This window comes from Lepidochelys kempii, chromosome 8 (assembly GCF_965140265.1).
Source record: "Lepidochelys kempii isolate rLepKem1 chromosome 8, rLepKem1.hap2, whole genome shotgun sequence".
Taxonomy (NCBI): domain Eukaryota; kingdom Metazoa; phylum Chordata; order Testudines; family Cheloniidae; genus Lepidochelys; species Lepidochelys kempii.
The window spans coordinates 63635997-63660648 of record NC_133263.1 but is presented as its reverse complement, the minus strand read 5'-3'; the positions used below and the strand labels follow the sequence as shown (position 1 = coordinate 63660648).

At 38.3% G+C, this 24652-nt stretch overlaps 1 protein-coding gene across 3 annotated transcripts in view; it reads right to left on the bottom strand.

The window, feature by feature from the left end:
* LOC140915986 (complement factor H-like) overlaps window positions 1-11643 on the bottom strand; it is an 86226-nt gene extending 74583 nt beyond the window's left edge. For all 3 annotated transcript variants that reach the window (XM_073356728.1, XM_073356729.1, XM_073356730.1), the window contains exons 1-2: window positions 11493-11643; window positions 3506-3691 (exon numbers count right to left, since the gene is read on the bottom strand). In XM_073356728.1, coding sequence (XP_073212829.1) covers window positions 3506-3691; window positions 11493-11550 — 244 coding nt within the window. In that variant the 5' untranslated portion in view covers window positions 11551-11643. The remainder of the gene's footprint in view (window positions 1-3505; window positions 3692-11492) is intronic.
* Between the last annotated feature and the right edge of the window lie 13009 nt (window positions 11644-24652).

Sequence of the window (24652 nt, the reverse complement as noted above, 5' to 3'; positions counted from 1 at the left end):
GTTAAGCAGAACTGTATTCTCTGGTATAACTAGTAAGTTGTGGTGTTCTGTTCCTTTGGGAATAGAGGATCTTGGAGTTCTATGAGTGTCCAGTGGATTGGGGCTGGATGCTACAGGCAGATGCTTGAAGGACTTGGGGTTGTTGCGTGCCTATCACTAACCTGAAGAGGAACAGCGCAGCCTGCATAGGCTGAGAGAAGAGTGCTTGTTCTGCCTGCGGCTGGTGGTGTCAGGAAGCTGCGCCCTGATAGGCACAGTTAAGGGGAGGTGGTAGTGAGATGCCTCACAACCCTACCCCGGGAAGTACCACAGTGGAGTGATTCAGCAGGATCTACATCCAGTTTGCTTACATACTGAGAGAGTCACACATGAGAAGGGTGAAAAATTAAGAAAAGGATTATGGATTGCTATTTTCTGTTTATTTCAGGTAAGGAAATAAAGTGCAGTATAAAATGAATAGACAAAAAACTAAATAAGCAATAGTTGGAGCAACAGTGTGAAGCTCAGGAATTAGATGATGAAGGGAAAACCATTGAGGAATTGAGATTTTCACTCGTGGAACAAGATAAGTTATGCACAGGCATAGCCCTCAATGAAACAGCTTTGACGTTGGAGTTGGCTTTCTAGGAGGTGGCAAAAGTAGAGAAGGAACCATGTGTGGGAAGCCAAAAAGAAATGGGCCGCAGTGGAAGCCACATACCAGAGAGTACTGGAGCTGGAAGACAAAAATGTTGAAGCCCAAGAAGCAGAGGTAAAAGAAAAGGAGGAGAGGCAAGACAAAGAGATGGCAGGCAACACGCCCTGAGCATACTGGATTTACAAAAGCAGATCCTTCAGCCCACGTGTAACCCTCACCAGGGATCACACAGCTGGGACAAACTGTGCCCTAGTTACCGGGAGACTGATTGCACTGAAGAATATTTAACCACCTTTGAAAGGATCTGCAGTGTACATAACAACTCTGATGACTGGAGAATGACCATCTTACTCTCCAAACTCAATGGTAAAACTTTGCAGGTGTTAAATTATGTGGATGTAAATGAGACTATGAAGTATGACATTTTAAAATTGTCTGTGTCAAAAAGGTTTCAAATTACACCAGCAGCATACCACAAAGTTTATAAACCTTTAAAAGGTTGACAAGTTAAGTCAGAGGGAATAAGTTCATAAAATGGTGGATTATTTGAAAAAAAATGACAAAAAGTAAAGGGGCAGAAACTTATGACCAGTTAATAGATCTATTTGCTCAAGAACATTTATTTGACGTCTGCTCTAAGCAGGAGAGGGCGGCAGGGTGGGAGACGTCTGTGGAAGCTGCTGCAGAAGCAACTGACTTGTATATAGAAGAGAGATTATTCACAGAGTGCATGTCCCAAAGGGAAGAGCAAAAAGCCCGTAGTAAAAGAGTGTCTTTGGTTTGTTCCTGGAAAAAAGAGAGGGAAGGGGATTAAGGTCACATCACCCTATATTTCATATTTAAGAGTAGGGCCTCACTGGCTAAGTTTCTGAAGCATTTAACTAGTTCTCTAGCTATTCTACATAATTTTACACCTCTGATTTCTTTACTGTATATTATTGGAATACTGTATCCAGTTTTGGTGTTCACACTTCAAAAAAGTCGTTGATAAATTGCAAAGAGCTCAGAAAAGAGCAACAAGAATGATTAGACGTCTGGAAAACATGCCTGACTGAGAAATTAAGAGGCTCAATCTATTTAGTTTATCAAAGAGAAGATTAAATAGAGATTTGATTGTGGTCCACAAGTGTCTCCACTGGGAAGTGATTTCCACTAACAGACTGCTTTTTAAACTAAGAAGAAGGCATAACAAAATCAAATGTTTGGAAGTTGAAGCTAAGTAAATTCAAACTAGAAATAGGAAAAAAAAGAAGAGTAATTAACCATTTGGATCAGTTTACCTAGGGACAGGATGGATTCTTCATCACTTGCGATCTTTAAATCAACGTTATATCTTAAACAGAACTTATGGCCTTGATGCAGAAATTACTGGGTTATGTTCTTTGGCTTGGGTTATGCAGGAGGTCATACCAGATTATCATAATGATCCCTTCTGGTCCTAGAATCTATGATCTTCTCTTAATGATCTTCATGTCAAATTAACTTTACTATATGTTGGGTATTTTTATTGGAAATGTAGACTATTTGGGAAAGAAGCATATTTGGATGACTCAGAGAAAATAACGGACTCCAGATTTAAGGGAAGACCAAGTGAAGAGAGAAGTAGTCACTTGAGCATGTACTCAAAAGGAAAGGAATTGTGGGACCCCTTTCTAAAAGTGCTGGCCCTGTTCATTCTTGGAACAAGCACTATTTAATGACCTTCAGAGAGCTAGACTTTATTCAGACCGCTTTGCTTCTTCAATGTGCTTTCCAAACATAATCTCTTTTTAAATGATTATATGATATCTACAACATCAGTCTTGAAAGAACATATGGTAAAATTTATGGGAGGTTTACTTTTCAACTGAAAATTACAGTAGATGTTAACCTGACAATTATTCATAGAGCTGGTCAGGAATTTTCTGTCTGAATGACTTTCTGGTGGATAATGCAGTTTCTGCAAAATTGACATTTTCTTTGGGAAAAATCTTGATTTTGCTAAACATTTTTGATTTTCCATTAGGAAAATTTAAATGAAATATTTCATTTTGCGTCACTTCAACCTGAATTAGAATGTTTCAATTTCTTGAACTGACAAAATATTTAGTTTTGAATCAGGTCAATAAAACATTAAATTGCATTTCCCTATGAATTCATTATATAATGGGAGATGTAGTTTGAGCCCCCCTTCTCTCCTGCAGGCCATGTTCCCTGGAGCACTACATCTCCCATATTGCAATGTGGATTTCCCTCTGATTGATATGCATGACGCAATGTGGAGGTCACATGATTCTCAGAACATAATAAGTGCTGTAGTCTGGTCAGGGAGCCTATATGGGAAGAATGGAGATTTCAAGGCTCCTGAACATCAACTCCCATGAGGCAATGCATCACTTTGGTAAAATGTGTTTAAATAGAACTGATTGAAAATGTTTCATTTAAATCAAAACTGTTGAAATAAAATGTTTTGACCTTTCAGAATCATTTTTTTTATTTCCATTCTGTGAAACATTTCAAAATTTAAACTTTTCATCCCAATTTATGACAAAAACAAATGTAAGAATTTCCCATAGGATGGAAATTCTGAATTTGCTCAGTTCTAGTTATTTCTTACTATGAAGTAGCTACGTTTATATTGAACAACTGTTAAAAAAAACTGCTTTGCTAAATCCTCTATCTGTACCTTTGGTGTCTGTATTGTAAATCACTGTAGTAATAATAAAGATTCTTTTTAATGGAATTTTCTTCCTCACTAAATTTTAGGGGCCAAATCTTGGAATTACGACAGAAAAAACTCCAACTGAAGTACCCAAAGACCTGAATAAAAAAGGAAAATGACTGAAAGTATTTCAGTTGAACATTTTCGCAATTTGTGAAGATACTTACTTATACATTCCACATATGGGTAGAGATGTTTCCACATCCCATCTTTACACTCAAATGTAACACGACCAAGTTTTATGTACCCAGGTCGACAGTTGTAAATTGCTGAAGTACCATGTGGATAGGATGCCTTGTCCCATGTTCCTATAATTATTTCCTTCGTTCTTCTAGGAGGTGGAGTTTCACAATCTAGAAATTAAGTAAATGAGAATAATTATTATTAAAATAGATGGTAAATACCCAAAAATAATGTTAACCATAAGGAAGAAAGATTTGAGAGCAAGCAAGTGCAGCTTCTTGATTGTAATCAGCACACAGTGTTGTTTAGAAAGATCATGGGCAACTGAAAGGGACCACAAACAACTGCAAATGGGATACTAACCTGATTTTTAATAGAATGGGAAAAACTTGGTATATATCCCATAGCAAACCAAAATTATCAATCAAATGTGAAACAAAAAATATGTAGATACTGGGGATAATTATCTTTCAGTACATAAAAGGGACAGTAGATGCATAATATAGAGAGTGGGAACAGAGATAATTGCTTTGATTTCAACTTAAGAGACCCCCCTACTACTGTCTTCTCTCCCTCAACTGCAGCTCCCCCAGGCCAGCCCTCCCACCACCAGAGGAAAAAAGGATAAAGATACGCCCAGCTCCCAAGACTTCTACTTCTGCAGCTCTAATCTCCATAACTACTACTACTTCCCATCACTGGCTGACATCAACTTTCTGCTTTCCACTGACCCAATTCTGCCAAATCCCCTTCCTTAGGTTCTCCACACATCTTCAATTTGAGTCCCAACCTTCCCACTCCCTCCAATACTGAGGACTATTTGTGTTCACAGAGAACTGGTGAATAACTCTTCATCCTTCAATCATTTTGTTTTCTGTCCCAGATTTTTGTCTGTCATGACACTTTTCTTCAGGTCAATCAATACTCTCACATTCCCTTCCCCACAGCTTCTTACAATGCCTCCTAACCTGTGTCCAGGAAAATAACTTCTCTACAGAGTCTAATCCAGGCTATGAAAAATAAGGGGAAGTGGTTGCATTTATTCCAGTATGATATTCCTGAGCACAATGAGAATAAAATAAGAAGGGCTAGAAAACCCCAGAGGCTCCAGGCAGAGCTCCCAGTGTTGCTAGCTCTTGGAATTTCATTTCAAATCTCATATTTGGTGTTGCCCTTAAAGCCTGATTTCCTGGAGTTATAGGATTATATGAAAATATCAGTTTTCATTTTTGTGAAGTTTCTAGCCCTCATGGTTATGGAGAAGACTGGAAAATATGAACCCTAAAGGCTCAAAAACCCAGAAGGCAAATAAAAAGTACCCCAAATTTATTATTTTTAACATCTTATGATTTGCTGGGGACCAACTCATGATATTTGAATGCTTGGGGTCATCAGTATGGGCACATGTGCAAGTAGAAAAGAATTAGCAGATTGAGGAAACAGAGCTCACTAGGCTCTGTAGAATATATAAAAGGAAGCAAACTAAACTGCTAGGGGCTACTAGTTCTAGCTGTGCAGCCACTGTCACAAAGACAAAAGGGACCTTCTCTGTGAGTTCTAGACTTCGCTCTATTTAGACACTTTTTGTTTGTTTCTAACCTGCTTTTAGCCTTCTCTTCTGAGGGAAGAACAGACATGAAGACTCAGAGTAACATTTTCAAAAGTACTGGGGAGCGTAAATCCTATTTTACAGCACTGCAGACTGTAAATACTATTGATTTCAAAGAGATTTAGGATCTCAAGTGCCTATGTTACTTTTGAAAGTGGGACTTGGGTGTTTTGAAAATTTTACCCCTTGAATTCAGAAGCTCCTGATCGCCAGGTTCATACTCAAACCACTAGATTATCTCTCTTGCTCAAGAGTTTTTATTTACTTTTTGACTCTCTAAGTCACATGCTCTTTATTGGTACTGGCCACAAAACAATATAGAGGCTGCTACATGTAAAGATTTTAAAAAACAAGCATAAGAGATCTGATATTCTCCTATACCCCCAAAAATATCCACAATAAACAAACAAAATCCTTCCCATACAATGATGCACAGAGGTTCTGTCTCTCTCTCTCACACACACACACACCCCAGAAAAATCTACAGTGAGGAAAAAATTGCATAGAATACATGAAAATACTTGAAAATGTAAAAAGAAATTGTCCCCAATACAACCAATGACCTAACACAGGGATCGGCAACCTTTGGCACGCGGCCCACCAGGGTAAGCCCCCTGGCGGGCTAGGCCGGTTTGTTTACCTGCTGCGTCTGCAGGTTCAGCCGATTGTGGGTCCCACTGGCCACGGTTCGCCACTCCAGGCCAATGGGGGCTGCGGGAAGTGGCAGCCAGCACATCCCTTGGTCTGTGCTGCTTCCCACAGCCCCCATTGGCCTGGAGCGGCGAACCGTGGCCAGTGGGAGCCACAATCGGCTGAACCTGCGGACACGGCAGGTAAACAAACCAGCCGGGCCCGCCAGGGGGCTTACCCTGGTGGGCCGCGTGCCAAAGGTTGCCGATCCCTGACCTAACATTTCCTGTTCTCAGTGCATAGATGACTGCAATTAACCTCTTTGAAAGGCAGCAACTCTCATCCATAATAATGTTGCTCTTCTGGCCTGAGTGATTATATTCAGGGACTTGAAGGGTTGTTTCTGTTCAGAGAAATTGATTACAGGAATCAGGTATATTCTCATGTACCATTCCAAAGAATGTATACAAAGTCCCGGTGCCCTGAACAGAGCAAGAATGAACAGCAAACAGACAGTTTCCTTGCTCACAATTTCCAAGTCTGCCCCTCCAGTCTCTTCTGCACCCAAGGATACTCTGTCTCTTCTCCCTCTCAGGACCACACTCACGACTGCTCTTTTTTGTTTGCTGGATTTCTCCTCCCCTAACATTCACAGAGCTTGCCAAACAATCCCATAGTCCCAGTGTTTGAAAACAGTCACAGGCCAACTGGCTTAACACCTCTCTGAGGCTTCTCCATGCAGCCTAGTGTCCTGGGTGGTAGCCTATTATTGTTTCCAGACATCACTAGATAAAAGGGTGTTTAGGTCACCCAAAGTGACCGAAAATGTTCAGTCATAAGGCATTTACTCCCAATGAGATTCATTCAGTTCAGGAAAGTTTGTGCAAGGTCCTTTGCACCGCTCAGGTGGTTAGGTCACATGCAGATTGGAGGCAGCAATAGACATACACCTTGAATGCCATATAACGGGGTCTCCATGCTGCCCCGCTGTTGGATGTTGTCCTGGTGCTGACTAGAAGGGAGACACACAATGAACAATTAAGCAAGTGGGCAGGGACAAGATGTGGTTGCTAGGCTGGGGTGGGAGGAGGAAGCTGCACTATGGGTTCCTGCCCTGGCAACAGTTGGGAGTGGTAGATTTCAATTCCCCGGTACCCCTGAACTTCGGCAGCATAAATCCTAATTACTGTCTTTATGTAGGAAATGAATTTCATTTCATTTGCACCAAAAATTCCTTTACCTCTCATCATTTATAATTCACTAATATGAATGCCTATAGCTGTGTAAGGAACACAATCTCAGAAAGTTATGCAAAACCAGGACAACCATTTATTACAGAAGAAGTCTGTAAAACTAAAGTGTACAACTGTGTAAAATTATTACTCTAAACCCACTAGAGGGTGCTCACATGCTATCAAAAACCAGATGCTGGGACTTCCACAGAGTAACTAGCAAGACGCATTAAAACTCATTTGCTTTTTTAATGCTTTAACTTTTTGCTCCCCCACTTTTTTTAACAACATGTTGGATTGATATCCTGATCAATCACTAGCAATTACTACATAGCAACAACTAAGTGAAATGTATTCCTCATCTTCACTTTCTCTCAAAAAGATATCTTTTCTTTCTTCCAGTTCCAGAACTTCTGCATACTGTTCTGCTCACTTGAATGGATAAATGATAATAGTTCTATAACTAAATATCAACATTTTGGCTGCAGGAGTGTTTGTGCAGCAGTAACATATAAAAAACATTGGGCCCTCAGTTTTTTTCATACATCTGTAATGCATCTTTATGACACATTTGTGCACCAAGTATTCACCTTGAAGTTCAAATAGGTAGTGAGAAGGACAGAATGTGTATTTAAGTGTTTCCATTTTTTAGTGTATAAATTCCATTAAGTAGTGAATTTTTCCCTTAATGTCTATGAGAAACTCTTATTTACTGTGCATGCTTACATCAAAGGGAAAATCAAAGGGAAACTTCAGTGTCTGCTTCATTTTTTTTCTTTAATAAATGACACCTTTGACAATATTGTTTTTGTTGACAAATTAAAATAAATATCTTATGATCATTTCAATGGTTGCACGTGATTCTAGATTTGGTTTTCTTTATATCATTTAATTCAGTGTGTGAATTTTATGCAAGATTCCAGTGCAATTTATTTTCCCCCAGCATTAATGAAGTGGGACATTTTAAGATTTCCTAGAAAAAACTTGGGTTGAAAGGAGACCAGGAATTTCTCAGATTCTACAGAAATTGTATATTTCAGAAAAGCTAATGGCACTTTGAGTTCTCAGAATGGGAAAGGCCTAGTTAAAAGCTCTTTGTTCATGAAGATTATTTTTTTCACTAAGGATAGCACTAACTTTTCTAATCTTCCCCACCTATATCATCTGCTTTTGTAGTCTCTTTCATTAGCAACTTCAAGAACATTTAAGCAGCACTGGAGCTCAACAGAATACCAATGCGAGACTGATCATATCACACAGAGGACACTATCATATTCAAATCCCACTTCAAGCATGTTTATAAAGAAAAAGCTACATATAATGTTTTTATTACAGCAAATATAAAATCCAAATTGATCTTGTTCACAATTCCATTTGCTCTCTATATACATGCTGTTGGTAGGCTTCTTGGTTGGCCCCATTAACCATGATGCCAGTTCGTCAGCAGAGTAACTATCTATTCAAGTAATTTTCTCTCTATAGTCTCCATAAGAGATACTGTAAAAGCCTACATTGCACATAGCCTACATAGTAATAGCAACTAGTTTGATCATTCTCACAATATTTGACATAGTTAGATTTTCTTAATGAACAGGCTATGAAACATTAATTTTCTCAAACTTAACTAACATTTATATTCAAATTTTTTTCTCAAATCTAACCTTCTTTCCAGGTTGTCATGAACTGCACCTTCCTGGGCACGCACTTTGTTCAACACTGGTGTCTCTGGGTCACTGGTACAGCCCTGTTACACCTCAAAGCTTCCTCTCAGGACACTTGCTTGTGAATATTGGATGATCCTGGCTGCTTTTCCTAACTCTATTTTGAGGACTCTTCAGATTTTTTTCAAAAGATCTTGATTGACTATGCTTCCAACTTCTGGGTTTGGTAAACCCCTAAATGCTTATTTAAACCAGAGTAAATATAACAAACATAACAATAGTTTTCAGTAACCCTTCTACTTCTTACTCCCAGAACAGAGGGAAAACCTATAAAGCATAGCACCTCTTCCCTTCCTGATCACAGACTATTTCTCCAACCTCTGTGTGATCATGATCCCATCCCCTGAAGAGCAAACTGACAACTCTCAAATTCAACCCTCCCTCCCAAATTTCAAATGAGCAGTCTGGGTACAGCTTCTGTCCAGTAGTCCTAGCCTCTGTTGGTCTGTCTACACTGCAATAAAAGACCCACAGGAGTTGCAGTTGTCCTGGGCTGACTGACTTGGGCTGTAGGACTAAAAAGTACAGTATAGACATTCACACTCAGGCTGGAGCCAGGGCTCTAACATCCCAACAGGGTGGCGTGGGAGTGTGTCTCAGAGCCTGGACTCCAGCCCAATCCCAAACATTTACAGTGCTTTTTCTTTTTTTTTTATTCTAGCCTGTGGCACCAATAAATTCAGAGGCTCATTCAGTTTTTTCAGTGATTATTGCTAAAGAATCAGCTTACATTCTGTGAATTTCACTTCACCTAGATTTATTTTTGCATACTTTTTGGTCCCTGACTCTATTAATGACAACAGAACAGTATTTATATAATACTAGGCAGCTTGTATTTTTCTTTTAAGATATGAATCACATTTTTTAATAGAAGTCTCATACAGAGAACTAACAAATAAAGTAACGAAGCTTAATGTATGAGTAAAGATGCAATAGTTTTCAGAATGAAGATCTAGAGGCTGATATTCCACTCACAAACTGGTGCTATTCCACTGATTTAGATTTAATTACTAACAGAAGCCAGGGGGGAATCTAAACTCTGTCTAATGTCTATACTTATTGACAGAAACCGTGGCCACTTTGAAGGTAATGGGAGTTTTGTCATTGACTTCACTGGGGATAGGATTTTACCCATCACAATTATCTATTTATTGCTCAAGCAAGAACTTTACTAACTATGATTTTAAAATATATTTAAAAGAAAATAGAAAATAAATTCTGGGACACATAAGCCATTAGCTGTTTTTTTAAAGACATAGTCTGTGCTCTACTAATTGTGTCAATCGTGTGGATGGGTGACACTTTTGTTTTAAATTCATTTTAGTAAAGGGCTCTGAGACAAATTGTTCTTTCATTTACATTGCTGTAGATCTGGAATCACTCCACTGTAGAAAACGGATTTACCCCTGATTTGCAACAGTGAAATTTAATGGTAACATCTGTCCTGCTGAATCAAATGTTGCCTCATTTACACACCCTTGCAATCCCACTTATCTGAGAAATGTTATATGGGTGTAAAAGGGAGGCTAAAGTTGACCCACTTTGTTTTTTCAAACTTGACGATATTTTTACACTACTTTGAAACAACTTAGACCTTAGTAAAGGGTTTGTAAAATAGTATATTAGTTATACGTTTTAATAAATAATTATTTGGTTTAAATTATAACAGCAATAATAACATTGATATTGCCTACTGACTTTCCAGTTAAAACTCTCTCCCGCTGAAATATTCTGAAAGAGAAGAGGGTATCTGAAAAATATTAGGTCCCAATCCTGCAATCTTTACTCAGCTGCAAGGTCCCACATAAAATCATTGAGATTGCTTAGGTGACTAAAAGCTCAGGATTGTATGTAATTTGTAATTAAAAATTAAAAGTGATCATAGAAGTGAGACATCGATCAACGAGACCCTTCTCATGCAAATGCAGGTAGAGTTCCTCAATAGAAGGCATACTGGATATTAAACTATTATACACCCTAATCAGACAGTATAGACACATTCTTATATTACAGAGGAAACCATTTGAAAATTAAACAAAAAGGCAGTTTGTTAGCCTTAGGGCATAAGAAATTGATCCGTGTTACAGTAAATGTCAAGAGGGCCTCTAAAGACGTACAGGGAGCACACAGCTGGAACTAAAAAAATGAAGAACGTTTCCATCCATAAACTTTGCCCCTTTAATGGACAAGAAGTTTATTTCTCTGTCATCAAGCCATACAACCAGGATTTTTAAAAAAATGTATTCCAGTCAATAGAGCAAAAGGTATTCTTGCAATTTAACTTATTAATGACTTACAATAATTACTGTAAATACAACAAAATCCCTTAACCAAAAGAAAATTTTATAACTTTTTCAATATTATATATAATATTTATCTTATTCATCCTACAGGAGATTTTTATTTAGTCACAATTATTAGATGTTAGCTTTCAACAATTTAATAACACAAATTCAATATATTAAGCTGACAAACATATTGGACTTCTTGGCTCTAGTTTCTAAGCACAGTAATCATTGGAAAAGCTGAACTTCAGTTTAATAGCTCTGGGCATTACAGCAGAATGTAGCCAAATATACAGTTGACATCACACTTACTATAAGATACTGAATACTGAGTTTTGAAAGACAGTTTTAATTAGTTTTGACTCCAAGACTCTGCCCAAAAAAATGGTTAATGAAAGTTTTATCTGTATTCATAAAATATTTTGGAGACCACTTGTCCCAGACTGACCCCAACGTATCAGTTAGGATCATGTCTTTCTTTTTAAGAAACTTACCTTTTTCTGCAGTACATGTCCACAGTAGGAGCAAAACAGTATAGCCCAGCAATATCATCTCAGTGCCTCAGAAGCAGACCATTACATTTACAATGATAGATGGTACTTTCTGTTGTTCTGGGCTATGTACACTCTGTCTTCTAACACTAACTGCTCCTGGAGCTGACCTTGCAAAGATTTTATTCTCTGACTTCAGCAATCACTTCCCCTAATCCTCTTGCAACACACAATAGTCTCTTTCTTTCTACACACATGTATTATGCAATCTTTGCAGAAAAAAAGAGACTTGTTAATATTGGTTGGCTCTCTTTCGGTGTTCTGTTTGCTTTTACCACACACTTCATATCTGAGACAATCCCCCCTGCTTAACAGAAAATCAAATAAAAATAAATACAAGTTGCTTCATTGAATCTAAAGTTTATTTTGGAAGGATATTTTCTCTGTGTTTTATATGCTTAATTAATTAAATGTTAAATTGTATATGTTGTAATAACAACTAAGGGACAGATCCTGACCCACTGAAGTCAGGTACAAAACTCATTTACTACAACAGAAATAGGATCAGGTACCTAATCTTTCTTCACACTCTGAATCCTTTCCTAGCAGACCAACAGTCACACTGAGGTTATTCTAAAACACTAAGAAATACAGTATTGGGCCCTTGCAGAAACAGTTATATGGGGGTGGGGGAGAAATTGAACAAAAAGAGATAGTGAGTAAGATCCAGCTCAGTACTTTTGTGGAAAGTGGAGAATTCTCCTGCATTGTGCTACTACTCCACATCCAGTGACAAAAGGCAGAGCAATTTAAACAGGTGTGCAACCAGGATGGCATGCAATTCCAGTTTACTAAGGAGAGTCTACCGCAAGTGGAATTGACTAACTTTGCCTGCATGTGATCATATCTGTACCTGTATTTGCTGATAGTCTGCCACTCTTGCCTTTTGTTCTTCATGCTTGCAGCAGACCATGACAATTCTGGACTCTACTGCCCAGACCAAGGATTCTCAAAATTTTCACAGGGTGGGCCATCTCGTAATAAAGATTATTTCATAGAACACCTCCTCTCCAATTGGCAACTGCACAGACAATTTGTTCTCCCATTCACAATCACTTTACGCAATATGTGGAATCTACAACGATGGCTTATGTGGAAAAAATAATATCAGTAATACACATAGTGTATTTTTAAGCTTCTTTTAATGCAGTTTAGCAAAGTAAACAAGGAGTATAGCCCATAGCATGTGACCAGATACGTCTCTGAAGACCACTACCAATTCACAGACAAGAGTTTGGAAACCTCTGAACTAGTAATATACTTTTCACTATACAGAATAGAGCTGGGAGGGAAACAGGTTTCCCATCATGTGAAAATTTTCAAAGTATATAAAAAAAAATCCTATGCCCTATCAAGACAAAAAGTTTCTCAAAAAGAAAGAAAGAAATGGTTTGAGTCAATCAAAACATTTCATTTCAATTTTGACTTTTCTTGTTTTTTAAAACTTACTTCAGCTAGACAGCAGTAAAGTCATTTCAACTTGAAAAAACAAACATTTTTATTTTGAATATGTCAAAATGGGGCTTTTCAACAGTTTTGAAACTTTGCTTTCCAATAATTCTTCAATATTCATGGAAACTGATCCTGTTTTGTGAACAGTTTTGATTTCAATATAAAAATGGTTTGTCAAAAAATTCCCAACCAGCTCTTGTTTGTTTACAGTAAACAAGAGACTTGTTTATTCTTCAAACAATTTCAACCTTAAAATTTGTTTTATGTTTACGATAAACCAACTTGATGCTGTGTTAAATGGGTGTTTTTACCTCAGTTAATAGGCAGTGATGTGTTTTTGTGTCTTTAGAGGAAGAAACATTATTTCTCTGAACTGTTCAGCAGTGGACTGGACATTGCAGAGCACATGGTTAGGAAAATTTGGGACTGGGAGTGTGTTGGGGATAGGGAGGTCACCCTGCTGGTTGTAACTAAGTCTGAAAGAAGTCAGAGTGGGGCTGTGGGGTTGCATATAGGCAACTGAGGTTGGAGCTGCTGAACTAGGGCTGTCTAGCACACGTATGGTTTGACCCACATGCTTACAGGCTGGTTGTGAGAATGTCCTCAGCTGGGAGCTACAGCAGCAAAACATTGTAATGTGCCCAGGTTTGCAGGGCATATGGTGACACAACCCCTCCCTGGTCTGGATTGCACCCTGAACCCTGGAACAGATGCCAAGGAAGGTTTTTTTTTTTAATCTGAAGTTTAAAACAAACATATCCCTCAGCAATGTTTGCATCACAAACATTGCAGCACTGTATTTGTGCAGGAATATGAGACACTGAAATGGAGAGGTATACATAGTAAACAAGTAGTATAAATACAAAAAATAAATACGATTTATCTTATTTATATATATAAATATATAAAAATGTACATATATAAAATTGTCTCTCTCATCAATGTACCTTAAAAAAATAACATCTGTATGAAGTTTGGTGTTAAGGATGGTAGAGAATGCAGGGGTTTGAGCTGCTGCAGACAGGGAGCTATGAAGTTTTTTGGCAATGCTTCATGAATAAAATTATTCATGTAGTAGCAGCAACATTCCCCCAACCCACACACTCTACTGGTGGCAAATTTCTGAAGTGGGTCTTAAACCATTGGCAGCTGTTCCATGTCATCTATCCAGCATACAACCCAGCTACCCTGGCTGGGTGCTGCAATGAGAATTTCTTTCTGTAAGAAAGTTAATGAATTTTTAAAGTCTACAAATTGTTACTGATCAATGAATAGTTCTACTGAATACTATTAATATAGTGATGTGATAATAGATGTATGTTTTAAAAGTACAACAGTGCAGTCAGGAAGCATTATTTTATTCAGCTATTCTTTAGATAACTATTCCAGTGACAATATGTTTTTCCTGGTAGTCTCAGTCCAACTACTGAACAGGTTTTATACATTGGCATTCCTTGTCAGACTTGGCTGAGAGACTTAGGCTTCCACCTGTCTGAAGGCTGATCTATCCTATCACCCCAAGTACTGGTACTTCCTGAACAGGAGTTAGGATAAGGCATATTTGTGATGCAGTTTGCGGAAACTTGTACTGCTGTTGCTGTCTGTACACAACTGTGTTTGTTCTTCGGATAAGATGAGAAAGCCCTTAGTGAAAACTTGTTACATTCATGATTAAAATAAAAAATGTGTCTATTATCGTATGTAGTTCAGGGCAACTGCACCAGTGTTCCCTCCACAGCACCCATGCTAGGTGTGACACGAGTACAACCTGGAGCTGTGGGACTGCTGTGCCTCCTTAACTCTGCAGCCTGGGCTGGCTCTTTTTGCCAGGCCTGCTTTGCCAGGGACAAGCAGCAAAACCCTCCAGGGGCTGTTATCACTCAGCCATCAGCATGCAGAGGCATACCCAGCTAAGTTGCATGAATGTTCCCTAAGCCACTCATGAACCATACAGAGGGAAACACCAGAATATCTCTCAATCCTCCAGCCTTGCACTCCAGAAATATACCATCTTACACTGCTCAAGATCTTCTCCTGAACAGTGTAAACTTATAAATTAGTTTACTACTTCATCAAAGGAAAGTGGACATGCTCCAGCCTGTGTGACCTCAGCAGATTTCCCAAGCACTTTAGACAAACTCACTGGTAAAACATTAAAGTAAGTTTATTAACTACAGAAAGATAGATTTTATGTAAGGCTGTCGACTAATCAGAGTTAATACACACGATTAACTCAAAAAAGTAATCGTGATTAAAAAAATCACAATTTAGCGCAGTTTTAATTGCATTGTAAAACAATAGAATACCAATTGAAATTTATTAAATATTTTTGATGTTTTTCTACATTTTCAAATATATTGATTTCAGTTACAACACAGAATACCAAGTGTACACTGCTCACTTTATATTATTATTATTGATTAAAAATATTTGCACTGTAAAAATGATAAAAAACAGTATTTTTCAATTCACCTTATACAAGTACTGTAGTGCAATCTCTTTAGCATGAAAGTGCAACTTACAAATGTAGATTTTTTTGTTACATAACTGCACTCAAAAACAAAACAATACAAAACATTAGCGCCTACAAGTCCACCCAGTACTACTTCTTGTTCAGCCAATTGCTAAGACAAACAAGTTTGTTTACATTTATGGAAGATAATGCTGCCCACTTCTTATTTACGTCACCAGAAAGTGAGAACAGCTGTTCACATTGGACTTTTGAAGCCAGCATTGCAAGGTATTTACATGCCAGATACGTTAAACATTTGGATGTCCCTTCATGCTTCAGCCACCATTCCAGAGGACGTGCTTCCATGCTGATGATGCTCGTTAAAAAAATAATTCATTAATTAAATTTGTGACTGAACTCCTTTGGAGAATTGTGTGTCTCTGGCTCTATTTTGCCCACATTCTGCCATATATTTCACGTTATAGTAGTCTGGGATGACGACTTAGCACATGTTGTTCATTTTAAGAACACTTTCGCTGCAGATGTAGCAAAACGCAAAGAAGGTACCAATATCAGATTTCTAAAGATAGCTACAGCACTCGACCCAAGGTTTAAGAATCTGAAGTGCCTTCCAAAATCTGAGAGGGATGAGGAGTGGAGCATGCCTTCAGAAGTCTTAAAAGAGCAACATTCCAATGCGGAAACTACAGAACCCGAACCAGCAAAAAAAAAAATCAATCTTCTGCTGGTGGCATCTGACTCAGATGATGAAAATGAACATGTGTTGGTCCACATTGCTTTGGATCGTTATTGAGCATGTACACTGGAAAGGTGGTTGAAGCATGAAAGGACATATGAATCTTTAGCACATGTGGCATGTAAGTATCTTGCAACGCCGGCTACAACAGTGCCATGAGAACACTTGTTCTCACTTTCATTGTGAACTGGTGGCACTGTGAACAAAAAGCGGGCAGCATTATCTCCTGAAAACATAAACAAATTTGTTTGGATGAGTGATAGCTGAACAAGAAATAGGACTGAGTGGACTTGTAGATGCTAAAGTTTTACATTTTTTTTTTTTTACATATTTGTAAATTTTTAAGTTCAACTTTCATGGTAAAGAGATTGCACTACAGTACTTGTAGTAGGTGAATTGAAAAATACTATTTCTTTTGTTTTTTACAGTGCAAATATTTGTAATAAAAAATATAAAGTGAGCACTGTACACTTTGTATTGTGTGTTATAATTGAAATCAATATATTTCAAAATGTAGAAAACATCCACAAATATTTAAATAAATGGCATTCTATTATTGTTTAACAGTGTGATTAATTGCACAATTAATCGTGCTATTTTTTTAATTGCATGATTAATTACAATTATTATTTTAATAGCTTGACAGCCCTAATTTTAAGTGATTATAAGTGGTAGGCATAAAGATTAGAGATAGTTACAAAAAAAAAAAAGTAAGCATGTAGTCTAAATCCTAAACCGTCTTAGACTAAGCAGTATTTGGATCAAGCAATTTTTCTCACTCCAGTGGATGCTGTAGGCAAGTTACAGTTCTTCATACATAGACTGACTTCCCTTCTCAGCCTGGGACAAGTCTCCTCAGTTCAAATCTTTGTTTTTCTGGCATTCTTGTTGCTTTCATCATAGGTGGGGGAGGAGAGATGTAAAGTCATGATGCCACTGTCCCTTATTTTATACCACCATTTCATGTGCCTGGAAAATATCAGCCCAGACATGTCCTGGTGGGCCTTTCTGAGTCACAGAGTCAAGCAATCCCCATTTTGTGAGGCTTGTGTAACTCTCCTACATATTTGTAAATCCCTTGTTTACAACTCCCCTGCTGATTAATGGTTGTTTAATGCCCAACTGGGTGCAGGTCACCTCCTTTGTTGTCACTGGAGAACTAGTAGGTGGGTGACTCCCAAACTCACAGCATATTTCAACAACAATAGAGCAAAATCTGATGACTTCATATACACTAATTTAGAGAGAGAGAGAGAGCGAGAGAGAGAGAACACACAATACATGGCATGCTTTGTATGAAATATCACAATCATATGTGAATGATGGACATGGAGGTTACAGGGTACCACTTTGAGTTACAGTGTGTTACACTAGGCTATCAGCTCCTTAGAAGTCACCTCTCTTGTGTAGAAACCCGAGTCTCTCTTCCTCCTGACCATCATGTTTCAAGGTGCACAGTTCCCTGCCTACACTGTAATCTCCATCAAGTCTGACCATCTAAAAGTCCAGAGTTCACACTTCTCTCTGAAGTCTATAAACAGTATAATTCCCTGCAGATAAATTACCACACATCCCTTTCTAAACAAGCACATTTATTCTTAAGGTGAAAGCATTACAGAAAAAAATATAACAAAAACAATAAAGGAATCTACACACAGGCTAACAAGTTTACCAAAGATTACCTTCCAGCTCTAACAAGGGCTCTGGTAGGACTCAATGTCTAAAACCACACTAAGGGGTTTTCTGTGGTTACAAGTTCATAACAGCTTTTGTATTCTCCTCCTACTAGGTATTTCAAAGGAAATCCCTTTCATGCATATTGTTTAAAAAACAAATTTGTTCAATATAGTCCTTTGATCATCCTGGCCCACAACCTTTGCAATTAATACAATGGATTCCAAAGATACTTACACTTAATTTAACAAGATCTCCCAAGGATTTTTCAGGAAACTGCCATATTTTTCACAGCACCATTTCACTGCCTCTGGTACCCATTTATTTAGGGAACAAATGCTATTACTAATGGGAACACCCAGTTTTTCCTGGATGTAGTATCAGACAGATTTCTTCACCAAATAGTCACTTAACCAACAAAAAGTGATGCTATTTTAGACTTAGTTGTGGTAAATAGTGAGGACATGGTCATACAAAATAACTTTGGCGCCAGCAATGAGTTGATCCACTTTACATTAAATGGAAGGATATTCAAAACCGGGCCAGTAACTAAGATTTTTTTTCAAGAAGGCAGATTAGAGAAATTAAGGGAGCTAGTTAGTAAAGTCAACTGGACTGAAGAGCCCAAGGCCTAGAAAATGGAGGCGGTTTGGGATTTCTTTAAGTCAAACATGCAAAAACTATCTGGAATTTGCATCCCAAGCAAGGCAGAAAACCTTGTAGGGAACAACCACCTCAAAAAGGATATTAGAAATGGAAGAAGGCAATGATCAGGCAGAGAGGGGGGAGGTACATTTTGGCAGTCACAAAGTGCAGAGATAAAGTGAGAAGTGCCAAAATCCAGGTTGAGTTAGACTCTGAAAAGGAAATCAAAACAAATAATAAAATGTTCTTTAGCAATATAAATACAAGAAGAACATATGAAAAGAAATGGGGCTGCTACACAGTGAGGCTGGAGTAGAGATTTAGGATAACCTAGGTATGGGACCAAAACTAAATAAATACGTTGCCTCAGTTATCTACTGGGATGATAATGCAGAACATGAGGGGAAAGGGAGAAGGGCTAATGAGAATGAATATATAGAAATGAAAAATACCACATCCAAGTTTGGAAACAAAACTAACTGAATTTAATGTGTTCAGACTGGGTGTGAGAGGGGAGACCACAATCTTCATTCCAGAATACTGAAATAACTGGCTCACAAAATTGCAAGTCCTGTGGCAAGAATTTTTTTAAAATGTATCAAATCCAGGGTGGTACTGTACGACAGTAGAATAGCAAACAAACATAGTATAGTATCTGTATTTAAGAAAGGGAAACAAATGATCTGGACAACTACAGACCTGTTAGCCTGACCTCACTAGCATGCCAGGCTTTAGAACACATTTTGAAGGAAACAATAATTAAAGACATGGGATGAAATGCAACATGGGTTTATTCAAGGTAGATTGTGCCAGACTAACCTGATCTACTTCTTTGACAAAATAACTCATTTTTTAGAAAAGTGAAGTATGGTAAACTTTGGTAAAGCATTTGATGTGAAATTATGTGGGAAACTTTGGTTAAAATGGAGAAGATAGGGATTAGTACAAGAATTGTACGGTGAGTAAGGAGCTGTCTAAAAAGGAGATGATGACAGACTGTGCTAAAAAGAGAACTGTTGGACTAGAAGGAAGGTACAAATGGTGTTGCTCAAAGATCAATCCTAAGACTTACTTAATATTGTAAATTAATGAACTTGGCACAAAAGTAGGAGTTGTGCTAATGAAATTTGCTGATAACACAAAGTTGGCATGCATTGTCAATACAAAGGAGGATTTGAATATTTTACAGGAAGAATTAGATAACCTTCTGGACTGCAGTAATAGACATAGGATGAAACATAATAATACTCTTCAGAGTGGAAGATCATGTACTTCAGGACTAATAAGAATTTCTGCTGTAAAGCAAGGACTCATCAGTTAGTCAATCACCGGGTGACCATTATCCACCAACATGATGTGGCCATGAAAAAGCAAATGCGATTCTAGTATGTATCTGATGAAGTATTTGCAGTAGAAATAGGGAAGTATTCATGCCATTGTGCAAGTCACTGGGAAGCCCTCTTCTGGAAAACTGTACACGATTCTGGCCACCCATGTTTAAGAAAAAATAATTCGAACTGGGACCAGCACAGGATGATCCAGGGAACAAAGAGCCTATTTCACACAGTGAAACTAAGAGAGCTTGGCTTGTTTAGTCTAGCAAAAAACAAAGGCTGAGAGGGGATATGATTTATCTCTCTCTCTCTCTCTCTGTGTATATATATATATATATAGCCATATCTCAGGAGGGTAAAAACCAGGGAGAACGCTAAAGGACAAACACAAATGTATATAAACTGGTCACAAATAAATTTAGGGTGAAAGTAGAAGAAGGTTTCTACCCATCAGAGGAGTAAAATTCCAGAGATTTTCAATAGGACTAGTGGGAGCAAACAACTTAACTAGTTATAAAATTGGACTTGGTAAATTTATGAGCAGGATTGCATGACAGAATTGATTGTGACAGCATGGTACTAGATTCAGTGACCCAGGAGATCCCTTCCTGTCTTACATCCCTATATGTTTATTTTTCCCATGAACATCTCCACACTTTCTTCACTGTTTATTAAGACTGGAAAGCTTTTCCTTAATGAATCCACAAAACCATTATCCTTCTCCTCCTTCAAATCCCTCCAATTCTGTTGTGACACCTCCAGTAAAAAAAGAAGACAATTAACGATGGCTAGGTTGAGCAGAAGTTTAAATAAAATAAATACATATTTTTGAATGATTCATAACCATCAGGTTGTACACACAGCTAGTTTGAGTAACTATGTAATCTTATTCTTGCCTTCATCTTCCCTCACCCTTCCTTTTTATTGCTTGTTACACTCAGTTGTTGCATTTGGTTTCAAATTATCTGGAAACAATTTACAATGGAAGGATGGTTTTGTGTTTAAATCTTTAGATAGGGACACAAGAGATCTGAGGTTAATTCCTGGAACTGACAGATTTAGTGACTTTCCTACAGTCCCACCAGCTCTCCTTGCCTCAGTTCCCCATTGATACAATGAGGACAATAATACTTCTCTTCTCTCACCCTTTGTCTGTTTTGCCTCTTTGAATTGCAAGATCTTCAGATCAGGGAGTACAATTATATATTTGTATAGCGCCTACCACAATGGAGTCTTGGTCTCATCTGGATCCTCTAGGTGCTACAAACTACAATTCAGATCAGGGGCCACGCCGTCCTCTGTGTTTATATAGCATCTTGCACAATAGAGCCCTGATCGTGATGACCTGCTTTGGTGCTAACCCAAAATACAGACATGTATAACACAATACATTAATCAACTTAATTAACATATATAGCCACAAGAATGCAAATTACAACATGAGGATAGAAGATAGCTATATATGCTAGCTATATTTTGTAAGGTTCTCTTTTCCTTTCATTTTTGCTGAAAAATATATTAGCACTAATGGATTGCCAGAAACAAATCAAGAAAACTATTCTCTGTTTGAGATGTTTACCTTGTGCAGTACAGAAAGGCCATATTGTGAGGAAACAAAATTTCACATCAAATTCATTTTAGAAGTATATCAGGGCACATTTAACAGCTGATGTCATTATGATACGTTCTGCTAAGGACTACACATTTCCTAGATACTTCTGAAGTAGCCTTGCAAGCTGTACTAGGCCAAACCTGCTCTGTCATAAATATAAAGGGAAGGGTAAACCCCTTTAAAATCCATCCTGGCCAGAGGAAAAATCCTCTCACCTGTAAAGGGTTAAGATGCTAAAGGTAACCTCGCTGGCACCTGACCAAAATGACCAATGAGGAGACAAGATACTTTCAAAAGCTGGGAGGAGGGAGAGAAACAAAGAGTTTGTGTGTCTGTTGGTATGCTGCTTTTGCCGGGGATAGACCAGGAATGGAGTCTTAGAACTTTTAGTAAGTAATCTAGCTAGGTATGCGTTAGATTATGATTTCTTTAAATGTCTGAGAAAAGAATTGTGCTGAATAGAATGACTATTTCTGTCTGTGTGTCTTTTTTATAACTTAAGGTTTTGCCTAGAGGGATTCTCTATGTTTTGAATCTAATTACCCTGTAAGGTATCTACCATCCTGATTTTACAGAGGTGATTTCTTTACTTCTATTTACTTCTATTTCTATTAAAAGTCTTCTTGTAAGAAAACTGAATGCTTTTTCATTGTTCTCAGATCCAAGGGTTTGGGTCTGTGGTCACCTATGCAAATTGGTGAGGATTTTTACCAAACCTTTCCCAGGAAGTGGGGTGCAAGGGTTGGGAGGATTTTGTGGGGAAAGACGTGTCCAAACTACATTTCCCAGTAAACCCAGTTAGAGTTTGGTGGTGGCAGTGGATATTCCCAGGACAAAGGATAAAATTAATTTGTACCTTGGGGAAGTTTTAACCTAAGCCGGTAAAAGTAAGCTTAGGAGGTTTTCATGCAGGTCCCCACATCTGTACCCTAGAGTTCAGAGTAGGGGAGGAACCTTGACATGCTCAAAGGCATAAAATCTATCCTATAGATCACAGCCATTGACTGAATGCTCTGCTAACTCAGTAAATCCACAGATCACTAAGTCTTCCTGTCAAGGCTGATTCCCCACTCTGGCACTTTGAGTGCAGAAGGTGGGGGCCCACAAGGATTCTACAAATTAATATTGGCCACTCCAGGCTTGCATTACACTCCCAAGGTTACAGCTTTTTTCTGATCTTGGATGGGTAGATGCTGCCACCTCCCAAGTGCAAAAAAAACCCCTTTGTGAACCCAGGAAGGCGCACTTGGGAATTTCTTCCTGTGGGAATTCCTCAAGCCCTTTCACCTCCCCTCTGGGGGAGAGTGGAGAAAGAAAACAAAGGAAATCAGCTGTTGCCACCAGCTAATCAAATAACATATGCACAAACCTCTTAGGGACTCAAAAATCCAATCCTGTTTTTTTAAAGAAAAGGTAAATTTTATTAAAAACAAAAAGAAATAAATAAATCTGGAACTTGGGCTTTTTGCTAGTTAAAAAAAAATATAAGGATTAAGCATCAAGATATGTTCTTGAGGTCCAGTTTAAGGGTTATAAGCAAAACAAAAAGCACCTGGGATTAGCACAGATGAGTCCACAAGACATAAAGAAATAAAAGAGATAAACCTAATCACGTCTTCCTGGACATTTTCTGATCTACTTACATAACTGGGGTTTCAAATGAGTAGTTTCTAGGTTTGATCTGATAATTTTCATACCTGGCTCAAAGCTTTTTACAGTATTGCTGCTCTGTCCGCCCTCTCCGGAGAACCACAACAGACAAAGGGAAGCTTTTTCCCAATTTTAAAAAGTTCTAGCCTTTTCATTGGCTTTTTTGGTCAGGTGCTCACTCCCTTCCTTTTACCTATGGACTTTTTAACCCTTTACAGGTAAAGCAAGTAGAGAACAGCTACTAACAGGGATTTTATAGCTAACTAGCTGGCTGGGTGTCCATAAAAAGGAGCTAGCCTCCCCGTTCATTTATCACACCACCAGACAATTAAACACTATCTGGCTGATGTAGCTTTAAGACTGACTTCCAATGGGTGCCAAATTTGTAATCCCCATTTCCAGATTTGACCATATAACCACAGGAATGTGACCAAGTGAGACTCTTTCAAATTTTTTGGAATGTAAGCAACACGAGCCCCAAAAGCCTGGTAGCTGGATAAACCATTCAAATAATTAATCTTGGGGAACAAAAGCAATCCAAAATATGAGTGCCGGGGGGAGGGACCCTGAAAACTAAGCTTGATCTTTTTGGATCCTTCCCTGCAGGTTTCCAGTCTGCCTAATCCTCTTAAAACATCAAGAGCAAAATAGCAGTAATGGATGTAAACTTTGTAAAGAATGCAGTTCTAATTGCTATTTTTCACTGCAGTTTCAAGAGCCCACTGAGTTAGCTCCTGCACATTTGATGACAGCATGATTTGTGAGTTAGCTGAATCCAATCCGGATGAGATAAAACAGTCCTGTTTGGATAAGAAACCAACTAGAAGTTGTTCAAGTTATACAGCTATTGGAAGAACTTTGTGCTTAGTACTTACTCCCCCTGGTTCTCTTCTGTTTTGTTTTTATTTTTTAAGAACTGTCATGACACCAGGTTTCCTAGACCCCATACTGGAGTAATTGCTGCTACCATCGAGCTTCACATTTGGCGATTTTATTTCATGTCACCCCTCACTCTGCTCCTTTTTGCAGGGACACTGTCCCCAGGGGTGGGGGGCTTGCTGGTACCTATGGTAGGTGCTTTTTGAAGGCCATTGCAGGAAAGCCCAATCACTCCAGTCTTCATTTACAAACTGTTGTTGTATTAACTACAAGTAAACCCGTGAAATAACTCATTTTGAGTCCCTTTCTGGCACCTTCAGCCAGGCCCCGGACACCCTGACCTCTAGCCTGTCAGACTCAACCCTCCTTCCCAACCGTCCTTGCCCAACTGCCAGAATTCGAATAAACATTCCGTGGTTGCTCCCAGCAACCAAAAGGCCCTTTACAGAGTCCTCAGATGTGACATAATTGTCATGTCCAATCCCAGGTTTCACTTCTCTTGCAAACCTGTACATAAATAGCTTTAATTTACCACATTACTTCATATTCTCCAGAAGGACAATATAATCTTTGTCAGTGTTCTTTATTACAAGAGCATAATCCGGTGTAGGGTAAATAAATGGTAAAGGGAGATGAGGTGATTAGCTA